This window comes from Phyllobates terribilis, unplaced genomic scaffold, assembly GCF_046119375.1.
Source record: "Phyllobates terribilis strain yellow unplaced genomic scaffold, ASM4611937v1 Scaffold_116__1_contigs__length_5312468, whole genome shotgun sequence".
NCBI lineage: Eukaryota > Metazoa > Chordata > Amphibia > Anura > Dendrobatidae > Phyllobates > Phyllobates terribilis.
Window position 1 is genome coordinate 4,559,504 of NW_027362876.1, and position 24,478 is coordinate 4,583,981.

General features: G+C 43.8%; 1 protein-coding gene across 2 annotated transcripts; it reads right to left on the minus strand.

Annotated features, from left to right (window-relative positions):
- Nucleotides 1-640: 640 nt before the first annotated feature.
- Nucleotides 641-14,601, minus strand: LOC141201486 (uncharacterized). Of its 2 annotated transcripts, XM_073663494.1 has the most exons (9): nt 14,527-14,601; nt 7,447-7,837; nt 7,281-7,351; nt 6,764-6,913; nt 6,533-6,634; nt 6,326-6,449; nt 6,145-6,242; nt 5,850-5,940; nt 641-3,887 (listed from the first exon to the last, which is right to left on the minus strand). In XM_073663494.1, the coding sequence occupies exons 4-9, from the start codon at nt 6,839-6,841 to the stop codon at nt 2,275-2,277; spliced, it is 2,106 nt and encodes a 701-aa protein (XP_073519595.1). In that variant the 5' UTR covers nt 6,842-6,913; nt 7,281-7,351; nt 7,447-7,837; nt 14,527-14,601; the 3' UTR covers nt 641-2,274. The 2 variants fall into 2 exon arrangements, with proteins under 2 accessions (XP_073519595.1, XP_073519596.1); XM_073663495.1 differs by lacking the exon at nt 14,527-14,601 and having other exon boundaries at nt 7,447-7,861.
- Between the last annotated feature and the right edge of the window lie 9,877 nt (nt 14,602-24,478).

The window sequence follows — 24,478 nt, forward strand, 5'->3', positions numbered from 1 at the left end:
ACAGAAACCTGGTTGGATGAAAGCCATGACTTGGTGTCAAACATAGATGGTTACACTACATTCAAATGGATAGGAAAGAAAAATAGGTAGACGGGTGGGTATTTTCGTTAAAACCAACTTAAGACCTCAAGCTCAATGACGACATGGGGGGCAGTTTCGACAATGTACAGCACACATGCCCAACTCTTGGTGATTATATTTGACCCACGACACCAGAACCACCACACCTATGTGGGGCCATTATTCTGCATGGAGGACTTTGTGGGATCCATTTTACTGTATGGAAAGCTTTGTGGGGCCAATCATACTGAATGGAGGACTTTGTGGGGCCCATTATTCTGTATGGAGGACTATGTGGGGCCCATTATACTGTATACTGGTTGGTCCACAACTTTTCATTTTGGCCCTCTACATGTTTTGAGCTTTACATCCCTGATGTAAAGTCAGTATGGGTAATGTACATGGAAATGGCAATAATGGAAAGCTGCTAACTGGACTTTGCTACAAGCCTCCTAATATAGCTAAACATGAAGAGGATGATATGCTGCAACAAATTAAAAAGGCAACAAAAACAAGTCATGGTCAAAAGTGTTGGATCCCTTGAAATTGTGCCAGAAAATGAAGTAATTCTCCCAGAAAATTATTGGAATTACATGTTTTATTATACACGTTTATTTCCTTTGCGGTTATTGAAACAGCACAAGAAAACAGAGAAAAAAAAGGCAAATTGAACATAATTTCACACAAAACCACATAAAATAGGTCGGACAAAATTATTGACACCTTGCCAAAATTGTGGGTAAACAACTCTGTTTCAAGCATGTGAAGCTTGTTCAAACGCAATTGTGGCAAGTAACAGGTGTGGGCAATAAGAAAATCACAACTAAAACCAGATAAAAAAGGGAGAAGTTGATTCAATCTTTGCATTGTGTGCATATGTGTGGCACACTAAGCATGGAGAAAACAGAAAAAGGAGAAGAGAACTGTCTGAGGACTTGAGAACCAAAATTGTTGAAAAATATCAATAATTTCAAGGTTATAAGTCCATCTTTTGAGATCCGGATGTTCCTCTGTCCAATGTGCAACATAATCAATAAATTTACAAACACATACAGTCAAATATGGTGGAGCTTCAAAGAGGTTTTGGGGTTGTTTTGCTGCCTCAGGTCAGGTACCTTGACTGTGTGCAAGGAATCATGAAATCTGAAGATTAGCAAAGGATTTTGGGGCACAATGTAGTGCCTAGTGTCAGAAAGTTGGGTTTGCATGCTAGGTCATGGGTCTTCCAGCATGACAATGACCCCAAACATACTTCAAGAAGCACCCAGAAAATGGATGGAAACAAAGTGCTGGACAGTTCTGACTAGCAATGAATCCGGATCTAAATCCCATTGAACACCTGTGGAGAGATCTTAAAATTGCTGTTTGGAGAAAAACTTTAAAATTTGAAAGTCCTCAGTGGAGGATACCATCTTTTCAGTTAGCCATTAGTCAGTAAGCTTTCTAGACTACTCAGGTCTTTCATCAGGCATAGTATAACACAAAATCTGAAGAGTCACATATTTATACACAACAGGGCACAGGAATAATGCAATAGATAAGACAAGTGACGTGAAGCAGAACTATCAGTTTCGGAAAGGGATAAGCAGTTGTGGCGGTAAATATGTGTGGACACAAGTAGATCTATTCTTTTTTTCTTTTTTTGGGTGGTGATGAGAATTCATCCTTAAGTTTTTGCCTGGTCTCCCCTACATACAGACCCCCAGTTGGACATTTGCTACATATAATTAAGTACATTACATTAGTTGTGATGCAGCTGAAAGTCCCTGGGATCTTGTGGTCCTGATGTGAGTTGGGAATCTTTATCTTGTCCGTGGTCATTATAAATGGATGGGTTTTACGTACACAGTTGGTGAGGATAAATTTTGTAAGTTTCACCACAAAGGTGAAACTATCCTCCCGGTCAGTTTGCTTTCCCTCCCAGTACCTTTTAATTCTAACAGTGATGAGTTTCTGGGAGATTATACTTGTTCCTTTTATTTTTGGTTCTCCTTAGCTTGCCTTCTTTGCCCTATATGAATGTGTTTTTGTTTCTCATTCAGAGTTTTCATATTTTACTTCATACTTTCCTTTCCCCTTGTTGAGAGTGTTTTGCAGCCTCCTCTCTGGTTCCTCAGGAGGTATGAGAAACTCCTCAACAGCTTATTAGTTAGTTAGGTGTGTGGTGGCATTTTTAGTTGTGCAGCTAGGTTTTTTTTCTAGTTTCTACAGACACTAGTTGGGTGTAGTTGCGGCATTCTCCCCTGTGTGGGTTCTCTGGTGGCTATCAAGATGCGCTTTCTGGTTAAAACATTTCCCACATTTTGAACATGAAAAAGGCTTCTCCCCTGTATGAGTTCTCTGGTGCTTATCAATATCTGATTTCTGGTTAAAACATTTCCCACATTCTGAACAAGAAAAAGGCTTCTCTCCTGTGTGAGTTCTCTGATGTTTGATAAGACTTGATTTCTCTGTAAAACATTTCCCACATTCTGAACATGAAAAAGGCTTCTCCCCTGTGTGAGTTTTGTGATGTTTGGTAAGAGTTGATTTCTCTGTAAAACATTTCCCACATTCTGAACAGGAAAATGGCTTTTCTCCTGTGCGAGTTCTCTGATGGTTGATAAGAGTTGATTTCTCTGTAAAATATTTCCCACATTCTGTACAGGAAAATGGCTTCTCCCCTTTGTGAGTTCTCTGATGTTTATTAAGATATGATTTGTGTCCAAAACATTTTCCACAATCTGAACATGAAAAAGGCTTCTCCCCTGTGTGAGTTCTCTGATGTTTGGTAAGATTTGATTTCTTTGCAAAAGATTTCCCACATTCTGAACATGAAAATGGCTTCTCCCCTGTGTGAGTTCTCTGATGTACAATAAGATTTGATTTCTCTGAAAAACATTTCTCACATTCTGAACAGGAAAATGGCTTCTCTCCTGTGTGAGTTCTCTGATGGTTGATAAGAGTTGATTTCTCTGTAAAATATTTCCCACATTCTGAACAGGAAAATGGCTTCTCCCCTGTGTGAGTTCTCTGATGTATACTAAGATATGATTTCTGTACAAAACATTTCCCACAATCTGAACATGAAAAAGGCTTCTCCTCTGTGTGGTTTCTCTGGTGCTTAAGAAAACTAGATTTCTGGTTAAAACATTTTCCACATTCTGAACATGGAAAAGGCATCTCCCCTGTGTGAGTTCTCTGATGTATATTAAGATTTGATTTCTGGTTAAAACATTTTCCACATTCTGAACAGGAAAATGGCTTCTCCCCTGTGTGAGTTCTCTGATGTGTGATAAGATTTGATTTCTCTGTAAAACATTTACCACATTCTGAACAGGAAAATGGCTTCTCCCCTGTGTGAATTCTCTGATGTGCGATAAGATTTGATTTCTCTGTAAAACATTTACCACATTCTGAACAGGAAAAAGGCTTCTCCCCTGTGTGAGTTCTCTGGTGCCTAACAAGATCTGATTTCTGATTAAAACATCTCCCACACTTGGAACAAGAAAATCTATTCTTCTCTGTGTGAATTTTTTGAGGTTTAAGAAAAGACTTTTTGAGAGGAAAACTATTTCTATATTCTGAACGTGAAAATGGCTTCTTTGCTTTAGAAGCAGTTTGTTTTTTAATGCTTGTTTTGTGACTTTGATTTTCCTTAGTAGTCGGTAATGAATCAGAAGACAGGACCTGTATCAAAGGATCAGATGACAGATCTTTGCTGTGAAGGGATGATGGTAAATCTGGAGAAATGTCATTCATTTCAATTATATCCTGTTGGATCTGAAAATTATCTGATTTGAAAACTGAAAATGTCAGCTGTCCCTCTGATCTCCTGGTACAGACATCTGCCAAGAATAAAACCAATTATTATTTTTAATAAAAAATCCTTGAATTTTATATTTTTGAACATTTCTACTTAAACTCTCCATAAAAAAGGCAAGTTATATAAAAAAAAATTCACTTATTCACCAGGACAATGACTGTCTAATAGGAAACTTCATAGGATGGATCAGTAGAGCGAGTTCCACTGTTTTTTCATTCTGCCTCCAAAATATGGAATAAAAAGCCACCAAACAATGTTATGTAGGCGAAAATAATACCAATAAAAACTTCTACTTATTTGACAAAAAACAAGTCCCCACTCAGATCCATCATCTGTCAATGGAAAAACAGAGGTTTCCATATTACTAGTGGCTCAAAGGCTCTTGAAAAGCAACATGGCTTCCATAAACCAATCCAGCAATATCCACTCTCCCAAAGTCAGATCTCCCCCTCACTTCTGAGCTTTGCAGTAGTTTATGTGCCTAAGTCACATTCAGCATCCATGTATTTGGTATTACTATAATGAGAAGAACCCACTTAATTTACGGTGTGTGTCTCCTGGAGCACAATCTGGGCACTGTGTGTTGGGTAATAAAATAGCATATTTGCAATTTTCACTCTCCAACATCCACTGCGTGCTAATTTCTGGAGAGTGACTGTAGAGTCAAAATAGTCACTTCTCCTATAAATTAATTCACTGAGGGTTATAATTTCCAAAATGGAGTCACTTTATGGGGATTTCTACTGCTTCTGCAAAAGGTGTGTCCCAACTCCTCTGGGACGTCTACTTCTCCTCCTGCTTCGACTTGTGTGAGGTCTACTTTTGACACCAGAAGCCGCCTTATTCATTCTGCAGGCGGCGCTGGTGATGGAAGAGACGTCAGAACCAGAAGCTCTGCGAGGCGCAGGCTCTGCGCAGCCACTAAGATTAGGGTTGCAGAGACCAGTAGTACCATCCAGTTTTGCAGTATGGGTGTGTGTGCTGTCCAGCTGGAATAATCTGCTCCCTACTTCAGCCATTTGGAAAGCACCGCACCCTACTAAAGCTGGAAGCATATTGCCAGAAGCTGCCAGATACAGCCTTGTTCTCCTCTGGTTCAGTCCTCTGTGCTCAGCTCCCGGCTTGTGTATTTGTTTCTGTTGTGACCTCGGCCCGTTTACTGACTACTCTTGTGTCTTCTGATTTTGTATTTTCTCTGCCCTCCTGTTCTGACCCGGCTATCTGACTATTCTTCTTCCCATGTCACTCCACAGAACAGCAGGTAACACCGTGGCCCAAGCCTAGGGGTCTCTGTGTAAGTCCAGATCCATGTAGAGAGGTTAAAGGGTGATGAGGAAAGTAATTTGTGAAATATGTAAATGGGGTAGTTAAGGCAAGCCTGTTCATGGTAGCCATCTTTTCAGCTTCCATGTGACTATGAACAGTGCCCCCAATACATTGTGTCTGCAAACTATTCCAGCAAAATCTGCATTCCTAATAGCTAAATGTCGCTCCTTCCCTTCTTAACCTGCCATGTGACCAGACAGTAGTGTACAGCTGTATATAGGGTATTGTCAAATTCAAAAGAAGTTGGAAAATAATTTGTAAGGTCCATTTGTTTCTTATTATCCTTTGTGAAAAATTTCAAAGTTATCACCACATAAAGTGACAACTGTCAGATTTGAAAAATGGGGCCTGATCATCTGCACATTCTGCGTACGCTGTCATTTGGCTTTGTAGTTTACAGACCTGGGCAGGTAACGGTCAGCATCATCTAATCCCAGGGGGTAGGTGGATCCTCCAGGTTGTAAGTTCTATAGAAAAGGGCTTTCACAATTTCCCAAAGTAATCTGAACATTTTCGGACGGAGGAGAATGTTGTGGTCTAGCGGCAAAATGGTGATCACACGATTGTGATACAGCCGGACTACACAAACGATAAAGCAGCCACAGCCGGTGACTGAGAAGAATCTGTGACTTCTCAGTATTCAGTGATTACTACTCACCTGGGTAGTCATATGTAGGAATCTCCTCTTTACACCGCTCATCATCCCTCACATATGTGTCTGTAGTATTACTATGGGTCAGATCTTCACCCTGAAACAAATATTGTAAAAGTCACAGACAGATGGAGAAGTCACATCTATGATTGGCTCTAATCCTGCCATCTCCACCGTTCTCATTACACAAATATAAAACATAATAATGGTGGATAAAACAAGACTGAATCCAAAAATACAAAACCTTTACAGCCGTCTACACATCATAGGGGAGATCTCATGACTCCTTCTCTCCATCTACCTGATGATCCTGAGGAACATTGGGATCTTCTTGTTTACAGTCCTGTGGAAGAAGAGGACGGTGACATCTCTCTGGTGTTGTCCTCTTACTGGATAGATCTGGAGGAAACACATACAGGGACTGAATTCATTCTTTACATACAGATAATTATAGGCCGTGTGTATTTAGTCCTGTCTATTACCTGGTGATGTGAGGGGCTGGGGAACCTCCATCATGACGTTCTTGTATAGATCTTTGCGTCCTTCTAAATACTCCCACTCCTCCATGGAAAAATAGACAGCGACATCCTGACACCTTATAGGAACCTGACACACACAATGATACCATCATCTCCCCGATCCCTTCATAGTGTTACTGTAAAATGTCCCATCATTCCCAGCAGTGTCACCTCTCCAGTCAGCAGCTCAATCATCTTGTAGGCGAGTTCTAGGATCTGGTCATTGATGTCCTCATGTATCAGGGGGTGAGGTGGAGGCCCCGTGATTAATCTCTGGTTATGGAGAGACACAGTAATAAATCTCACTCCAGACATTTCCAGAGTTCTCACCTCTCCAGTTCTGTCCATCTGTTATTTCCATAGATAAGAATGATGTAATGTGACGTCATCAGAATCTCTCACCTCTCCAGTAAGCCGGAAGAGGATCTCTAGGGTGAGGTGTAATATCCTCTCCGCCATCTTGTCTCTGTCCATATCCATCTTTGATGGGTAAATCAGAAAAATTTTCTTATATAGAAGATCTTCACTGAGAGGATCCGATATTGTAGAGACCTGAAGGAGAAAAAGATAAGCTGATGGAACATTAAAAAAATCCTGTGTAATAATACAACTATTGGAGATAATGAGAGGAAACATATAAGGAGATTTATTATTTTACAGTATTTAGTTTTCTTCTTTATATCTAGTAATAAAACCTTTATATTTTAGGACACATACAACAAGCAGTTTCTTCCTTGGAGTCTGCAGCTGAATAAGTTTCTCATAGACGCACTGTCAGGGAAATATTGAGAAAATATTAACAATTTCTCCCAAACCCCTCTTAAACAGTGTATAATATTTCGTCAAACCCCATTAATGCGGATACAACATCATAGTATAGAGCAAGTATATATACAAATTGAAGAGAGGCGACACCTACTAGCCTCCTGGATGGTATTCAAAGGTAGGAATTCAAAAGTGTGGAGATATGGTGACACTGGTTACTTGGGTCTGCAGAAAAGAGCAGAGAGTGGCAGACTCAGAGTTAACAGCTGAGAGGGACTGTAGAGGCAGAGATAGACCGAATAGAGCTGGACGTAGCATACCTGTGACCCCTAGTTCCTGGTTATAAGGTGGTACTGCACGTAGTGGCTTAGAGGAACGCGGTGTCCACCGCTAGTTCCTGGTGCTGTGAGCGTTGTCAGGGGCAGGATGGTATCAGCTGACCAATTGCCACCAATCCCGCAGTGCTGTGTAGTGTGCACTTCGGAAGTGCACGTGTGACGTCACCGGAAGTGACGCGTTGCTCCCAGGAAGCTGTGCGTTCCGCAGGCTGGTGTAAATGCGTTCCAGTGAGCTGGAAGTTTGAGTGCCAGGGAGAGAGAATGTGGGTTCCACCAGTATAGAGCATAAGACCCAATGGGCATGAGGCAGAGCCTTTGTTGGAGTGGAGAAGGATCCAGGAGAGGGGACAAGAGTGTGCCAGAGAGGAATAATCTGCAATAAAGGATACAATATATGAGTAGGATATGGAGATCAAAACATGTATATTATTGACCTATTCAAATTGAAGACCACATTTCCAAATGTCAAATACATTTCAACATAGGGTCACATAAGATCCCTGGGTGACAAGTTTCTCTATACCAATTGTTCAATGAGAACCAAACTCCAATCATAAAAAAACCTTATATAAAAAGCCAGTAGTTCATAGTCCCTATTAAGGCCTTTCGACTCTAAGAACTGTAATTCATGAATCCAGTAGGCTTATCTACGTTTGAGAAGGCTCACTCGGTCGCTTCCCCGACGTGGTGTCAAAACTTGTTCCAATAACTGGTATTTGAATTGAGAAATACTATGTCCTGCCGTGATAAACTGTTGGGGAATGGGTAACATTAGGTTTTTGCACCAAATTGTGGACTTGTGCTTTGAAATCCTATCCATTATGGGCTGTGCCGTCTCCCCCACATAGATTCGGCCGAATGCACATTTAATAAGATATACCACATATGAACTGTCACATGTAAAGTACCCTTTGATGTTGTATATTTTGCCAGTTTGTGGGTGATGAACAATGCTACCCCTGAGGACATTGTTGCATTGACGACATTGGAGACATGGGAATGTGCCCATTTTGGGATTCTGCAAAAAACATTGTTTAGGACCTAGGTACGCTGCGCCCAAATCGGCACATACCAGAGAGTCTCTAATATTGGTTGCTCTCTTAAAACACGGTAGGAAGGGTTGTTGGAACGCAGGGATCGTGGAATAACCGGTTTGTAAGATGTTCCTGTGTTTCCTAATGGTTTTATGTAAGATGTAGGCGAAGGGGTGTAACGTGTGAACAAAGGGGATTCTGTCCTTCTGTCCTGTTTGGACGATCAGTTCTGGAATTCGACGCCTGGGGATGCAAGAAGCTAGGTGGATAGCCTCGTTCAGTGAATTTGGTCGACATTTCTTATAACCTCTGATTGCGGATAGTTTCACTGGACACAATCCGTTTGACCCTCTGAAATCGTGATGTAGGTATAGATTTCTTCATCGACCTTGGATGATTGCTAGAAAAGTGTAATAGGCCATTGAGATTGGTGGGCTTGGAATAGTGGTCAGTTAGGTGGCCCTGTGTATCCTTGATCACCATGGTATCAAGGAAACTAACACGGCTTGAATCATATGTCATGGTGAAGCGTCTTGAAACCACAGACGTTTAATGTTGTGGGATTGATTGCATCAGATAAATGTCTTCTAATACATTTTTTTTAGCGACTCTGACGTGCATCCCACATATTATAGTTTACTCACTATACATTCTATTAAATGCACTGCTCAAAAAAATAAAGGGAACACTCAAATAACACATCCTAGATCTGAATGAATGAAATATTCTCATTGAATACTTTATTCTGTACAAAGTTGAATGTGCTGACAACAAAATCACACAAAAATCATCAATGGAAATCAAATTTATTAACCAATGGAGACCTGGATTTGGAGTCACCCCCAAAATTAAAAGTGGAAAAACACACTACAGGCTGATCCAACTTTGATGTAATGTCCTTAAAACAAGTCAAAATGAGGCTCAGTATTGTGTGTGGCCTCCACGTGCCTGTATGACCTTCCTACAACGCCTGGGAATTCTCCTGATGAGGTTCCGCAAACTCCTGGACAGTCTGTGTTGTAACATGACGTTGGTGGATGGAGCAAGACATGACCCAGCTTTCGTCCTTCTCCATCACAGCAACATCCCTTTAAAAACATATAAAAACTCGATACTGAGACTCTTGATCACGTCTGCTAGAGCATGTATTCCCTCGCTATGGAAAAGTAACACTATCCCGACAATCTCACTATGGTTCTCCAAAATAAATGAGATTATGTTAAGGGAGGAGCTCACCTACACGATCAATAACTCCCATGATAAATTTTATAAAACATGGTCCTACTGGAGTTTAAATCTTCCGCTGATAACTTTCCCCTATGAGGTCAAGGTAAAGTCTATACTTCAGGAGCCTCTCTGACGTTACCCTAACCCTTTTACCCATACATCCCTTCCCCCACTTCCCTTTGTCTTTGTGTATATTTGTGTTTTTGGTTTTAACTACTCGTTTTTTCTTTTATAACCCTTATTTGTTAACCAACATGAATATGTAATGACTTAATGTTTAAGTCAGAGTCACCACGCTGGTATATCCTAAAACACATTGAACCAATGTTCTACCAGCGACTCTACTTTGGATTGTGTTAACTTCTTTCATTTTGTTTTCAAATGTTTTGGAAATACTGGTTATTGTTATGGTTATGTGGTCATGTTTGACCTACTACTTGTTGCACAACTAGTACCCGGCGTTTGTATTTGTATTTCCTTTTCAAAACTTAATAAAGATAAATTTATGAAGGATAACCAAGTCACAATGCGTTTGATATTTGTTTCTTGAAAAAAAAACTAGGTGAAAGTTTTCCGCCTTTTTGGATACAAAACTCAAACAAAATATGTAAAAGAATTTACAAAGTCTGGAGGATGGATCTCAGATATCGAAAAAACTAAGTTTGAAAGAGATATCAAAGACGAGTCAAATTCAATTTACACATGGAAATGAAAAACCAAGAGCTACTGTTCTGAAATACAGGTCGCACAATAAATTCAAAGGAAATAGAGGAGAGCGGAGGTCAGCTTCACAAATCCTAATGTGTCCATGGGTTCCTCTAATTATAATTCTCTGAGGACTTATCTGATGTATCAGTGGGATCAACTAAAGACAGATGGAACAAAAATAAATTCTCAAGTATTCCCCACAATTCAGCACAAAACAACAGGCCGGAAGAAAGCTCAAATGTGACCGGACATGTGCGTTCCATGCTGGAGTGCATCACGGTCTCCTATCTGCGAATGCGCATGTCCGGAAGCATGCGTTCCACGCCGGATCGCATAATGGTTTTGGATTGCATACCACCAACATAGAAAAGTCCTATCTCTGAGATCAGCGTCATGGGAGACTAAAAACAAGTATTTCACATCCTCCCATCATGCAATAGGCACGTAGATCTACTTTATCACTACATAAAATATGGGATGATGGCCCACAGTATATTCCTAAATGATCGCATTAGACCCCCATTGCATAATTAGAGATACACAAGGATCATCACATTTGCTAGTTACTAAATAGTATATGTAGGATATAACTGATAAGAAATAATTCTGATATAGAAGCTCAGATATCTCGATGACGTACAATAATATGTGAACTCCAATCACTGGGAACTGAGTAGCAATGAATAGAGTATAAAATCCAAAATGTAATCCGGAATGGGGCTGTATTCACACAAAACAAGCATAGGAAATTGGCTCATTCAGTCCCTTAGGGTCTAGTCAATCCAGTCTGGAAATCCACTCACTTTCCTTTTTGAGGATATATCTATTGTGATCACCTCCTATCACATTGGGTTTAACCACATCAATGATACAAAAGGAGATGTCTCTGGTTTCACCTCGATGTACACTATTCATGTGTCTCGCTAATCGGGTGTCCTGACCATGGCATATGTCACCCAAATGCCCCCCACCCTACTCCTAGACTCCCTCTTGGTCTTGCCTACATAATCTGTCCAAACACAAAAAATAAAACAAGAACCGGCAACTTTGTACGGGGAAGACAATTGGTCCAGGAATAGTGTACCGATGTCATACAATAAAGAAGTACGTTTTACGGACCGGTGAGTGCTACCCTTTCTTCTTATTTGCTTACATGTTACCTACATAATCTAGGGGGCAGGTGCATGTGGCCATATATACAAGTCCTGAGGTTTTACAGTTGGAATAACCCCTCTGAAAAAAGTTTTTACTCGTGGAGGAACTCGAGAAAGATTTACATGGTCTCATCCAATTACATGTACAACATTCTCCACATCTAAAGAAACCACAGATTCTTCTATCTAGCCAAGTCACCTTGGGTGCAGTTTTTTGGTAGAAACTATGCACTAAACGGTCCCTAATTGACCAACCCTTTCTGAAAGTTATTGTGGGAGTAGATCACACAGCACCCTCCGAGCTGGGTCGGCCACAAGTATATCCCAGGTCACTCTGATTGTCATAAGTTTTTCTTACTCGTGCTACCCCATCTTTTTCTTGGTCTCTTGGTTAGGTATGGAGGAGTCTGTTTCTCCCATTTTTCTGCAAACGATGATGTGGAATCCAAAATGTACCATGAGTACCCTATAATCCCTTAATCTGGTGTTCAGGTCTATTGCCAGTATATTAAAATCTGTGACATTATGGCAGTACCTTCTCAACCATAAAAATTGACCCTTGGGTATTCCTCTTTTTATGGGGATGGGGTGGTGGCTATTCCACTTCAATAGTTTATTAGTGCTTGTAGGTTTATGGTAGATGAGTGTTCCTAGGGTCCCATCCCGTTCTATCTAGATTAGTACATCCAGGAAAGTCAACTGGTTATAATTAAACTCCGATGTAAATCTCAGGCCGACTCTATTGATGTTCAGTTCTCTGACAAATTCAAAAGATTGTTCACTCGTCCCTGACCAGATGATTAAAATGTAGTCTATATATTTGTACAATACCCCAATATATGAATGCCATCACTTATGATCATCCCTGAATATTGTGGATTCCTCCCACCAGCCAAGGAATAGGTTAGCATACGAGGGGGCACAAGGGCTCCCCATCGCAGTACCACTGAGCTGGTGGAAGTACTTGCTGTCAAAAATAAATAAGTTATGAGTAAAAGTTAATTTTAGAAGATCCTCCATGAAGTCATTATGTCTGCTACACTCTATTGATCTCGATTTCAATAAACGTCTTACTCCTCTGATACCATCATCATGCGGTATATTACTGTACAAAGCCTCGATATCTAGTGAGGCCTGCTCCCCTACATGCATGTATACATGCTCGAGGGTCTACATGTAGGGGAGCAGCCAAAGGGAAAACCAACTCCAGAGGGATTATTCCAACTGCAGGACCTCAGGCGGTACTGGGAGAACATTACACTGTGTGGGGGCATCATACATACTAAATAAGGGACATAATGGGGGCATTACACTGTGTGGGGGGCATCATACGTACTACATAAGGGGCATAATCGGGGCATTACACTGTGTGGGGGCATCATACATACTACATAAGGGGCATAATGGGGGCATTACACATACTACATAAGGGGCATAATAGGGGCATTACAATGTGTGGGGCATCATACATACTGCATAAGGGGCATAATGGGGGCATTACACTGTGTAGGGGGCATCATACATACTGCACAAGGGGCATAATGGGGGCATTACACTGTGTGGGGGGCATCATACGTACTGCATAAGGGGCATAATGGGGGCATTACACTGTGTGGGGCATCATACATACTACATAAGGGGCATAATGGGGGCATTACACTGTGTGGGGGCATCATACATACTACATAAGGGGCATAATGCATTACAATGTGTGGGGCATCATACATACTGCACAGGGGGCATAATGGGGGCATTATACTGTGTGGGGGCATCATACATCCTGTATAAGGGGCATAATGGGGGCATTACACTGTGTGGGGGCATCATACATCCTGCATAAGGGGCATAATGGGGGCATTACACTGTGTGGGGGCATCATACATACTGCATAAGGGGCATAATGGGGGCATTACACTGTGTGGGGGCATCATACATACTGCATAAGGGGCATAATGGGGGCATTACACTGTGTGGGGGCATCATACATCCTGCATACGGGGCATAATGGGGGCATTACACTGTGGGGGCATCATACATCCTGCATAAGGTGCATAATGGGGGCAGTACACTGTGTGGGGGGCATCATACATCCTGCATAAGGGGCATAATGGGGGCATTAAACTGTGTGGGGGCATCATACATCCTGTATAAGGGGCATAATGGGGGCATTACACTGTGTGGAGGCATCATACATCCTGCATAAGGGGCATAATGGGGGCATTACACTGTGGGGGGCATCATACATCCTGCATAAGGGGCATAATGGGGGCATTACACTGTGTGGGGGCATCATACATCCTGCACAAGGGGCATAATGGGGTCATTACACTGTGTGGGGGCATCATACATCCTGCACAAGGGGCATAATGGGGTCATTACACTGTGTGGGGGCATCATACATCCTGCATAAGGGGCATAATGGGGGCATTACACTGTGTGGGGGGCATCATACATACTGCATAAGGGGCATTACACTGTGTGGGGGCATCATACATCCTGTATAAGGGGCATAATGGGGACATTACACTGCGTGGGGGCATCATACATCCTGCATAAGGGGCATAATGGGGGCATTACACTGTGTGGGGGCATCATACATCCTGCATAAGGGGCATAATGGGGGCATTACACTGTGTGGGGGCATCATACATCCTGCATAAGGGGCATAATGGGGGCATTACACTGTGTGGGGGGCATCATACATCCTGCATAAGGGGCATAATGGGGGCATTACACTGTGGGGCAGTAAAGGGGTCCTGTACTATGAGAACAATACGTTTCCTCCTTTCCTGTCTCCATAGTTGGGTTGTATGTATCTATTACAGGAAACAGAACAAAAACCTTATGATTCTTATAAAGGGGCAACACATGACCCCAAAAGAGTCTCGGTGCTGAAGGGGTTAATGCCCCCTGCGCCCAGTAATGGGGTCTCCACATACCTCCACCTGCAGAGCCGCCACCACATATATGGCTGCTCTGTGCGCACAGGAGCTGTGATGAGGTCACAGGAGGGGAGGAGTCAGGGGTCACATGATCAGGGGCCTCAGTGGATGCAGGACTCTGCTGTGCTGGTTGTCATGGTGCTGGATGAGCTGAAGTTTATGTGTGGGGTCAGGAGGGGTTTACAGTGTGGATGTAGCAGAGCCGCGCGTGTACGAGGTGTACGGAGCAGAGCCGTGTGTGTACGAGGTGTACGGAGCAGAGCCGTGTGTGTACGAGGTGTACGGAGCAGAGCCGTGTGTGTACGAGGTGTACGGAGCAGAGCCGCGTGTGTACGAGGTGTACGGAGTGGAACCGCGCGTGTACGAGGTGTACGGAGCGGAGCCGCGTGTGTACGAGGTGTACGGAGCGGAGCCGCGCGTGTACGAGGCGTACGGAGCGGAGCCGCTCGTGTACGTGGCGTACGGAGCGGAGCCGCGCGTGTACGAGGCGTACGGAGCGGAGCCGCGCGTGTACGAGGCGTACGGAGCGGAGCCGCGCGTGTACGAGGCGTACGGAGCGGAGCCGCGCGTGTACGAGGCGTACGGAGCGGAGCCGCGCGTGTACGAGACGTGCGGAGCCGCGCGTGTACGGGGCGTACGGAGCGGAGCCGCGCGTGCACGAGGCGTACGGAGCGAAGCCGCGCGTGCACGAGGCGTACGGAGCGCAGCCGCGTGTGTCCGAGGCGTGCGGAGCCGCGCGTGTACGAGGCGTACAGAGCGGAGCCGCGCGTGCACGAGGCGTACGGAGCCGCGCGTGCACGAGGCGTACGGAGCGCAGCCGCGTGTGTCCGAGGCGTGCGGAGCCGCGCGTGTACGAGGCGTACGGAGCGGAGCCGCGCGTGCACGAGGCGTACGGAGCGGAGCCGCGCGTGCACGAGGCGTACGGAGCGCAGCCGCGCGTGCACGAGGCGTACGGAGCGCAGCCGCGCGTGCACGAGGCGTACGGAGCGCAGCCGCGCGTGCACGAGGCGTACGGAGCGCAGCCGCACGTGTACGAGGCGTGCGGAGCCGCGCGTGTACGAGGCGTACGGAACGGAGCTACTAGTGTACGAGATGTACGGAGCCCAGCCGCGTGTGTACGAGGTGTACGGAGCGGAGCCGCGTGTATGAGGTGTACGGGGCGGAGCAGCGCGTGTACGAAATGTACGGAGCAGAGCCGCGCGTGTACAAGGTTTACGGAGCGGAGCCACACGTGTATTAGGTTACGGAGCAGAGCCGCGCATGTGTACGAGGCGTATGGACTCCGGCGATGACACCGCACCTTTCCAGGGACATGACAGCTGATCAGTACAGCTGTCACGTGCCCCTAACAGCCACAGGTGCAGTTGCGATCCATCCATGGCTGTTAACATGTTACAGGGAATTTGTCACCCCTGGGACCTATCTGACCTCTAATATTGGGATCCAGGTGATAGAAGTATGAATCTATACTCACCTGTATGTCCCATATTAGAGGTCTACTTGCTGTGTAATAGCTTTTTATTAAATTAGTTTTGGCAAGCTTCACGCCTATTAGCTTCCTTTCCTTATCCCCCCTCCTCCCCTGCTCGTCACAGGGGCCTGTGACGTGCAGTTCCCGGCCGGATCCCGCGCCTGCGCAATTTGCCCTGTATGGACGGCGCTCTTCTTCCTGCCATCTGTGTAGCCAGGTGGAGCAGGAAACTTGTGCGCAGGCGCCGGTGAGTCACAATTGTGAAATTGCACTTTTTTTGCAATTTCACCACACTTTGAATTATTTTCCTGTTTTCCAGTACACAATATGGTAAAACCAATGGTGTTGTTCAAAAGTACAACTCGTCTTGCAAAAAACAAGCCCTCACATGGCCATTGACGGAACAATAAAACATTTATGGCTCTGGAGAGAAAGAGAGCAAAAAACGAAATGGAGAAGCCCAAAGTGGTAAAGGGGTTAATATCAAATAATTATAAAAAAAAAAATAGAAAAGCGTTAGAAAATATTTGTTATTTCTTTCATATAGGAATCGAAGAAAACCGGCGTATGGATCTTTTCCAGCCTGGGTGCCGGGTTATCTGGGCCCATCCATCCAGTGTTGTTCATATGGTGCGAAATCCCTTCCCAGATCCCCTGAATTCCTACCTGGGATGTAAATTCCCTCAGGACCGACCCGCTGAATTCACGTCTTATCAATGAACATTTACATTTTGTTCATATTTATCCGGAACTTTTCGAAAACCGTTTAAATGGTTAACATTTCTGATTAATTCTATCATTTATTTCAGTTAAATGTACAATATAGATTTTTGGCAATGTTCACACTCTGCATCTGAGGCTGAATGGTCCACAATGTACATTATATAATCATTGTCATAGATCATTTTATAGAGAAATTCATAAACATTTTGAAATATAATAAATAGATAGTGTGGAGACATGAGGGTCAGTGGGTGGTCTCATCTTTAGAAAACCATATGGACCACGGCTCACCCCACTGAACGCCCGCTCTCCTTTCCCGTGGACACTACTCAGACCAGACAGGGTGAGGGTAACACAGTGCGCCAATAACTTATTGCACCAACACCAGCCGGTCACATACAGTACAGCCCCAGCAAGTACATAAGATTGTGCAGATGACATAATCTCACCTTTCCGCTGGCTCTGAGCAGCTGTGACTTTGGAGCGTCCAGGGCCGACTATCCCAACTTCTGGCCGGCAACCAGGGAGGAGGTAGCGGCAAGCTTAGGAAGCTGAGTGAGTGCAGTGAGGTACATAGCCAGGTGACCTGATTGTCTCAACCTGGATTCTCCAGCGTCTTTGAGGGGTCAGTGATGATCAGTGGAGCAGATCTGTGTTCCTCCAGCTGGTCGGTGGCTTGCTGTAGAGTGTGTGGGAAAAGAGGCAGATCCTACTTTTCTAGGTCACACCTCATATTCAGGTATTTTCCCACTGGATTGGGAGAAGGTCGTCTCTCATTGCTCCAGTGTTCATAGTTTGTCCTTCAATATTTGCAGAACAACCTTGAACTCACTAATACAATAGGTAGACAGCAAAACTAACAATGATCAATCTGTCAGTTAGCATGTGCCTTTGTTCCACGATGACAGCAGGACAATAAGCTGTAGGGGGCGCTATAATCTGTACACAGCAGCCATTCAAGATTCCAACAATTATTTACATCTACAACTAGAGTCACCAACAATAGCTCATGTCCCTGTGCCGACTGACTAACTGCATTTGGCAGAATTAAGAAGAAATGCTGGGTCCTCACATATATATATATAAATATTCAACTATATACAGTATATATAGATATGGACATAAAGTTCAAGTACAGTTGAAACCAGAAGTTTACATACACTATATAAAAAGACACATCTGCATGTTTTTCTCAATATCTGACATGAAATCAGAATAAACCTTTCCCGTTTTAGGTCAATTAGGATTACCATCATTTATAATATTTGCCAAATGCCAGAATAATGAGAGAGAATGTTTTAAGGAATTTTTATTATTTACTGCAAAGTCAAAAGATTCCATACAGTACATTTCATTAGTATTTGGTACCATTGCCCTTAAACTGAATGATTTATGTCAAGCGTTTGGAATATCCTTCCACAAGCTTCTCACAATAGTTGGTCGGAATTTGGGCCCATTCCTCCTAACAAAACTGATGTAACTGATCCTGGTTTGTAGGTCGCCTTGCTCGCACCTGCCTTTTCAGCTTTGCCCATAAATTTTAAATAGGATTGAGATCAGGGCTTTGTGATGGCCACTCCAAAACATTGACTTTGTTATTCTTAAGCCACTCTCTTACCATTTTGGCAGTATGCTTCGGGTCATTGTCCATTTGGAAGACCCATTTCCGCCCAAGCTTTAACTTCCTGGCTGATGTCTTGAGATGTTGCTTCAGTATTGCCACATAATCTTCTTTTCTCATGATACCATCTATTTTGTGAAGTGCACCAGTCCCTCCTGCAGCAAAAAATATCTACAACATGATGCTGCCACCCCCGTTTTACAGTTGGGATGGTGTTCTTATGCTTCCAAGCTTCTCCCCTTTTCCTCCAAACGTAACGATGGTCATTAAGCCCAAAAAGTTCTATTTTAGTTTCATCAGACCACAGGACATGTCTCCAAAAATTAAATGAGTTGTCCAGTACTTTTTACTATGGCCCAAATGTATTTACCCTGTTAAGATAAGGGTTTTTGTAAATACTTTTCGTTGTCGTTCTGACCTGTGAGCGGCGCTATCGCTGACCACTCTCAAGCATCACGTGACCTCCAACTGCAGCCGGCTCTTCCTTCTGCTGATGTCACGTCAAGTGAGGTGAGACATCAGTGACAAGGTCCCCGCAGTGGATGCCGGGCTGTGGGCAGGGTTACCCTGTGAGTCGCACCCAGCATCCACTGCACGCTTTCCCAATGAGGAGAGGGAAAGTGCGCGGTGGATGCTGGGTGTGACGCTCGGGGTAACCCCACCCACAGCCCATCACTCACTGTGGAGCGCAGCACTGAGTCACGCCCGGCTGCAGCCAGAATTTGACGTGACATCAGTGGATGTCAGAGCCGGCTGCAGCCGGGGGTCACCAGAGCGGCCAAAAGGACAACGAAAGGTATTTACAAAAACCCTTATCTGAACAGGGTAAATACATTGGGGGATATTTGGGCCATAGTAAAAAGTACTGGACATCTTTAAGGTCTTTGCTACTGTGCAGATTTGCAAACATTAATCTGGCTCTTTTATGTTTCTTTTGCAGTAATGGCTTCTTCCTGGCAGAGTGGCCTTTCAGCCCATGTTGATACAGTACTCATTTCACTGTGGATATTGACACAATCTTACCAGCTTCCGTCATCATCTTCACAAGGTCTTTTGCTTTTGTCCTTGGGTTGATATGCACATGTCGGACCAAAGCAAGTTCATCTCTGGGACACAGAACCAGTCTCCTTCCTGAGCGGTATGATGGCTGGACATTCCCATCTTGTTTGTACTTGCGTATAATTGTTTGTACAGATGAACGAGGCACCTTGAGGTATCTTGAAATTGTACCCAAGGATGAGCCAGACTTGTGCAAGTCCACAATTCTCTTCCTGATATCTTGGCTTATTTCGTTAGACTTTCCCATGATGCTACACAAAGAAGCAGTGTGTTTCAGGTGTGCATTAAAATACAGCCACAGATGTGTCTCTAATTAACTTTGCAGTAAGTAATAAAAATGCCATAAAACATTCTCGCTTCCTCATTATTCTGGCATTTGACAAATATTATAAATTATGGTAATCCTAATTGACTTAAAACGGGAAAGGTTTATTCTGATTTCATATCAGATATTGAGAAAAACATGCATATGTGTCTTTTTATATAGTGTATAGAAACTTATGGTTTCAACTGTACATAGAACTTTATTCACACAGATACAGTTGAAACCAGAAGTTGGGCCCCGCTTTATGTATAATTTGATCTCATTGTTTCCTTATTGTCTTAATTAATTCACTTAGACGGGCATTTTATAGGTAGCTTTTAGACGGGTAGCTACCTTCTGTCCTCGAATCATCATGATTTTATTATGTCTTGCTAATATCTTAGGCCTAATATATCAGGCCTTCTTGCCCCTTTTGGGGGCATGATTAATTTTTACATATTACTGACTTAGACATGTAAACATTAGTTTATCTTAGATCTCTTGCTATGAATTTTTATATATTTTTAATCATGATGTCCATTAGATACATATATACCCGCAATTATGTGCTCACTTGCCCTATATTGATTATTTTATATTAATATGCTGTTCTCCAGCACATGTCACTTTATCTTAGTATGCCTGTGCACTTGTCACTTTATCTTAGTATCCCTGTGCACTTGTCACTTTATCTTAGTATCCCTGTGCACTTGTCACTTTATTAAAATGCCTATTGATTTTCACATATGTGTTTTTTGCTGTATTTTCAGCACTAGTCACTTTTTTGCACCTATGGTAATGCCACTACATGGAGATAACTTTAAAGGGCATTATCATTTTTTCATTCTTATCCTATCCTACTCTTTCCTGGCACCGGCCCTGGTGCCGGTCCATTCATATAACTTTAATTAGCTTCTTCACTTTCACCACACTCATCATTGTATTCACTTTCCACCAGTAAGAGGCTAGGCAGCTTTATTTATTCTTTATTTTTCATATTTTCAAAGTGATTTATTACACATCATTATGTTTCTCATTAGATATAATCCCCTCAGTGTATCATTGTGCATCATTTTCCCTGCAACACGGCCCCCCTTAAATTATTCTAATATATTCATAACTCATCATTTCATAATCTATAATTCATTATATACCTACAGTACAGACTAAAAGTTTGGACACACCTTCTCATTTAAAGATTTTTCTGTATTTTCATGACTATGAAAATTGTACATTTACACTGAAGGCATCAAAACTATGAATTAACACATGTGGAATTATATACTTAACAAAAAAGTGTGAAACAACTGAAAATATGTCTTATATTCTAGGTTCTTCTAAGTAGCCACCTTTTTGCTTTGATGACTGCTTTGCACACTCTTGGCATTCTCTTGATGAGCTTCCAGAGGTAGTCACCAGAAATGGTCTTCCAACAATCTTGAAGGAGTTCCCAGAGATGCTTAGCACTTATTGGCCCTTTTACCTTCACTCTGCGGTCCAGCTCACCCCAAACGATCTCGCTTGGGTTCAGGTCTGGTGACTGTGGAGGCCAGGTCATCTGGCGTAGCACCCCATCACTCTCCCTCTTGGTCAAATAGCCCTTACACAGCCTGGAGGTGTGTTTGGGGTCATTGTCCAGTTGAAAAATAAATGATGGTCCAACTAAACGCAAACCGGATGGAATAGCATGCTGTTGCAAAATGCTGTGGTAGCAATGCTGGTTCAGTATGCCTTCAATTTTGAATAAATCCCCAACAGTGTCACCAGCAAAGCACACCCACACCATCACACCTCCTCCATGCTTCACGGTGGGAACCAGGCATGTAGAGTCCATCCGTTCACCTTTTCTGCGTCGCACAAAGACACGGTGGTTGGAACCAAAGATCTCAAATTTGGACTCATCAGACCAAAGCACAGATTTCCACTGGTCTAATGTCCATTCCTTGTGTTCTTTAGCCCAAACAAGTCTCTTCTGCTTGTTGCCTGTCTTTAGCAGTGGTTTCCTAGCAGCTATTTTACCATGAAGGCCTGCTGCACAAAGTCTCCTCTTAACAGTTGTTGTAGAGATGTGTCTGCTGCTAGAACTCTGTGTGGCATTGACCTGGTCTCTAATCTGAGCTGCTGTTAACCTGCGACTTCTGAGGCTGGTGAATCGGATAAACTTATACTCAGAAGCAGAGGTGACTCTTGGTCTTCCTTTCCTGGGGCGGTCAACATGTGAGCCAGTTTTTTTGTAGCGCTTCATGGTTTTTGCAACTGCACTTGGGGACACTTTCAAAGTTTTCCCAATTTTTCAGACTGACTGACCTTCATTTCTTAAAGTAATGATGGCCACTCGTTTTTCTTTACTTAGCTGATTTTTTCTTGCCATAATACAAATTCTAACAGTCTGTTCAGTAGGACTATCTGCTGTGTATCCACCTGACTTCTGCACAACACAACTGATGGTCTCAACCCCATTTATAAGGCAAGAAATCCCACTTATTAAACCTGACAGGGCACACCTGTGAACTGAAAACCATTTCCGGTGACTACCTCTTGAAGCTCATCAAGAGAATGACAAGAGTGTGCAAAGCAGTCATCAAAGCAAAAGGTGGCTACTTTGAAGAACCTAGGATATAAGACATATTTTCAGTTGTTTCACACTTTTTTGTTAAGTATATAATTCCACATGTGTTAATTCATAGTTTTGATGCCTTCAGTGTGAATGTACAATTTTCAAAGTCATGAAAATACAGAAAAATCTTTAAATGAGAAGGTGTGTCCAAAATTTTGGTCTGTACTGTACATCGTTTCCTATTGAGTTCCCCTTTTTGTATTATTGCATCATTTCATCTACACAACCCTTAGTAATCCATTGATTTCAATCCGCATTTATCTGCGTCACAGAGACAGTGTGCATGCTCCGCTCTCGATGTCTCCGGGACTTCTGATGGCGCTCATCACATGACCCGCTTGCGTTCCACGCTTGCGGTCATTGGGCGCCGGAAGGAAGATTCTCATTCAAAGAAGCAGGTACAACAGCGTCATGCATCTATTAAGTCTCACATGAGTCGGGCACTCTGGGACTCCCATTGGCCACCTTTATATTTAAATATTTTAGTCACCCTTCACCCTGACATGCCCCCGGAAGAAGCTGGCAGCAAAACGCGCGTCGGGGTGAGAGGACGCAGCTGGTGACTTCTTCCACCGTCCAGGATTACTACGCTCAGCCTTACATACAAGTGTCACCTCTAGGTTACCCTCTGATTATACCTATAGGCATTTGCCATTCATATCCCTAGGCTCCCATACCAATGTTGCATCTATGCCTCACTTGTTCACTACACGAACACTGATCCTAATCACTTAGCATTATCCCTGTCAGGTCTATACTGTATGCATTTGCATTTGATATTTGTACTTTCTGGTTTGGAATTTTTTTGCTATCTAAGGCCTCTTTCACACGTTCATGTTTCTAGTACGTGTGGTGACAGTTTCTACGCGTACTGGAGACACTGACACATGTAGACCCATTCAAATCTCTGTGTCTGCGCACGTCAGTGTGTTTTTACGGATCATGTGCTCCACACGCTGACATGTCAATTTTTTTGCGGATACACGGTCCGCAAAACGTCCCACATGGATGACATCTGTGTGTTATCAGTGTGACACGTACCGGCGCCAGGGAATCAATGCTACAGTTTGCGCTGTTCCCAAGCGCCAGGTGCTGAACACTGCCCTCATCATGGTTACTGCCGGCACTGCGATCAGCACCAGCAGGCACAATGATGAGGGTAGTAGTGTCTGCTCCCCCAGTGTCCACCAGTGTAAAAATAAGATTAAAATAATAAAATTCATATAGTCACTTGACCAGAGATGTCCCCCGCTGTAATCGTGTGACTGCTGACGCTGAGGAGCCGAGGAGAATGAGCTCAGGAGCGGTGTCCTGTTACTCAATGAGTGCAGCTCCGGAGCCGCTCGCTAGAGCAAGTCATTCTACCAGGCTCCTCTGCTGAATGTCCCTCACTACCAGCGCCCCTATGACAATGACTCGCCCCCTGGGCCGTGGGGCAATCGGATCCGGGTAATAGGGGGAACGATGGGAGTAGTAGTGGCAACCCGGTTCCGTGGCTCAGGGTGGTCAGGCCTGTGGTAGTCCGTTATGTGCTGATGTTTATGTCCGACTACGCCACCCGTGGATTGCGGTTATTAGGAACCGCCGCTGCATGCAGACCGCTGGGGCTGATGAGGTGTGCAGCTAGGGTAGTGTGACTCCCCACGGGAAGAGTGCGGCCCCAGGGCAGTATAGTGGATGGTGGGAGTGATGGTAGTGAGAGTCCCAGTGCTGGTAGTGCTGGAGGAGCAAGGAGCACACAGACAACAGGTTGCAGTCCAGGGTCTTTACTAGAACAGGTAAACTGACCCACAAACAGTCCCGGCTAGGAGGGGACCTGGATGTCTGAGAGCAACGGGGAAATTGGCCCTGGTCAGGGTGAGGGTGTAGGCCTACCGTGCTTTCTGCGCACCTTCTGGCTATCTCCGCCTGATAGGGTAACAGCCCACGTTTCCGAGCTTTCCGTGTATTCTCGCCTGTATGGCCTGCGATGTGGGTTCCTTTCTGCTCCCAGCCTTGTACGGCTTTACTGGTCCCTTTGGTTGTGGCAGGGCCTCCAGGCTTCTTAGGCCAAGGAATATACAGTCCCTTGCGGACTGGTTCTCTGCTGGGGGATGTGGAATCCTTCCAGCCTCAGACACCAAAGTCTGGTAAAGTCAGTCTCTGATTTGCCAA

What these genes read in the sequence shown, in the direction of transcription:
- LOC141201486 (XM_073663494.1), bottom strand. Translation starts at nt 6,841, where the DNA reads ATGGATATGGACAGAGACAAGATGGCGGAGAGGATATTACACCTCACC. An exon ending in TTGAGCTGCTGACTGGAGAG is followed by an intron (nt 6,450 to 6,532) that starts GTGACACTGCTG and finishes TGTGTGTGTCAG; the next exon opens with GTTCCTATAAGGTGTCAGGA. An exon ending in ATGTTCCTCAGGATCATCAG is followed by an intron (nt 5,941 to 6,144) that starts GTAGATGGAGAG and finishes TATTTGTTTCAG; the next exon opens with GGTGAAGATCTGACCCATAG.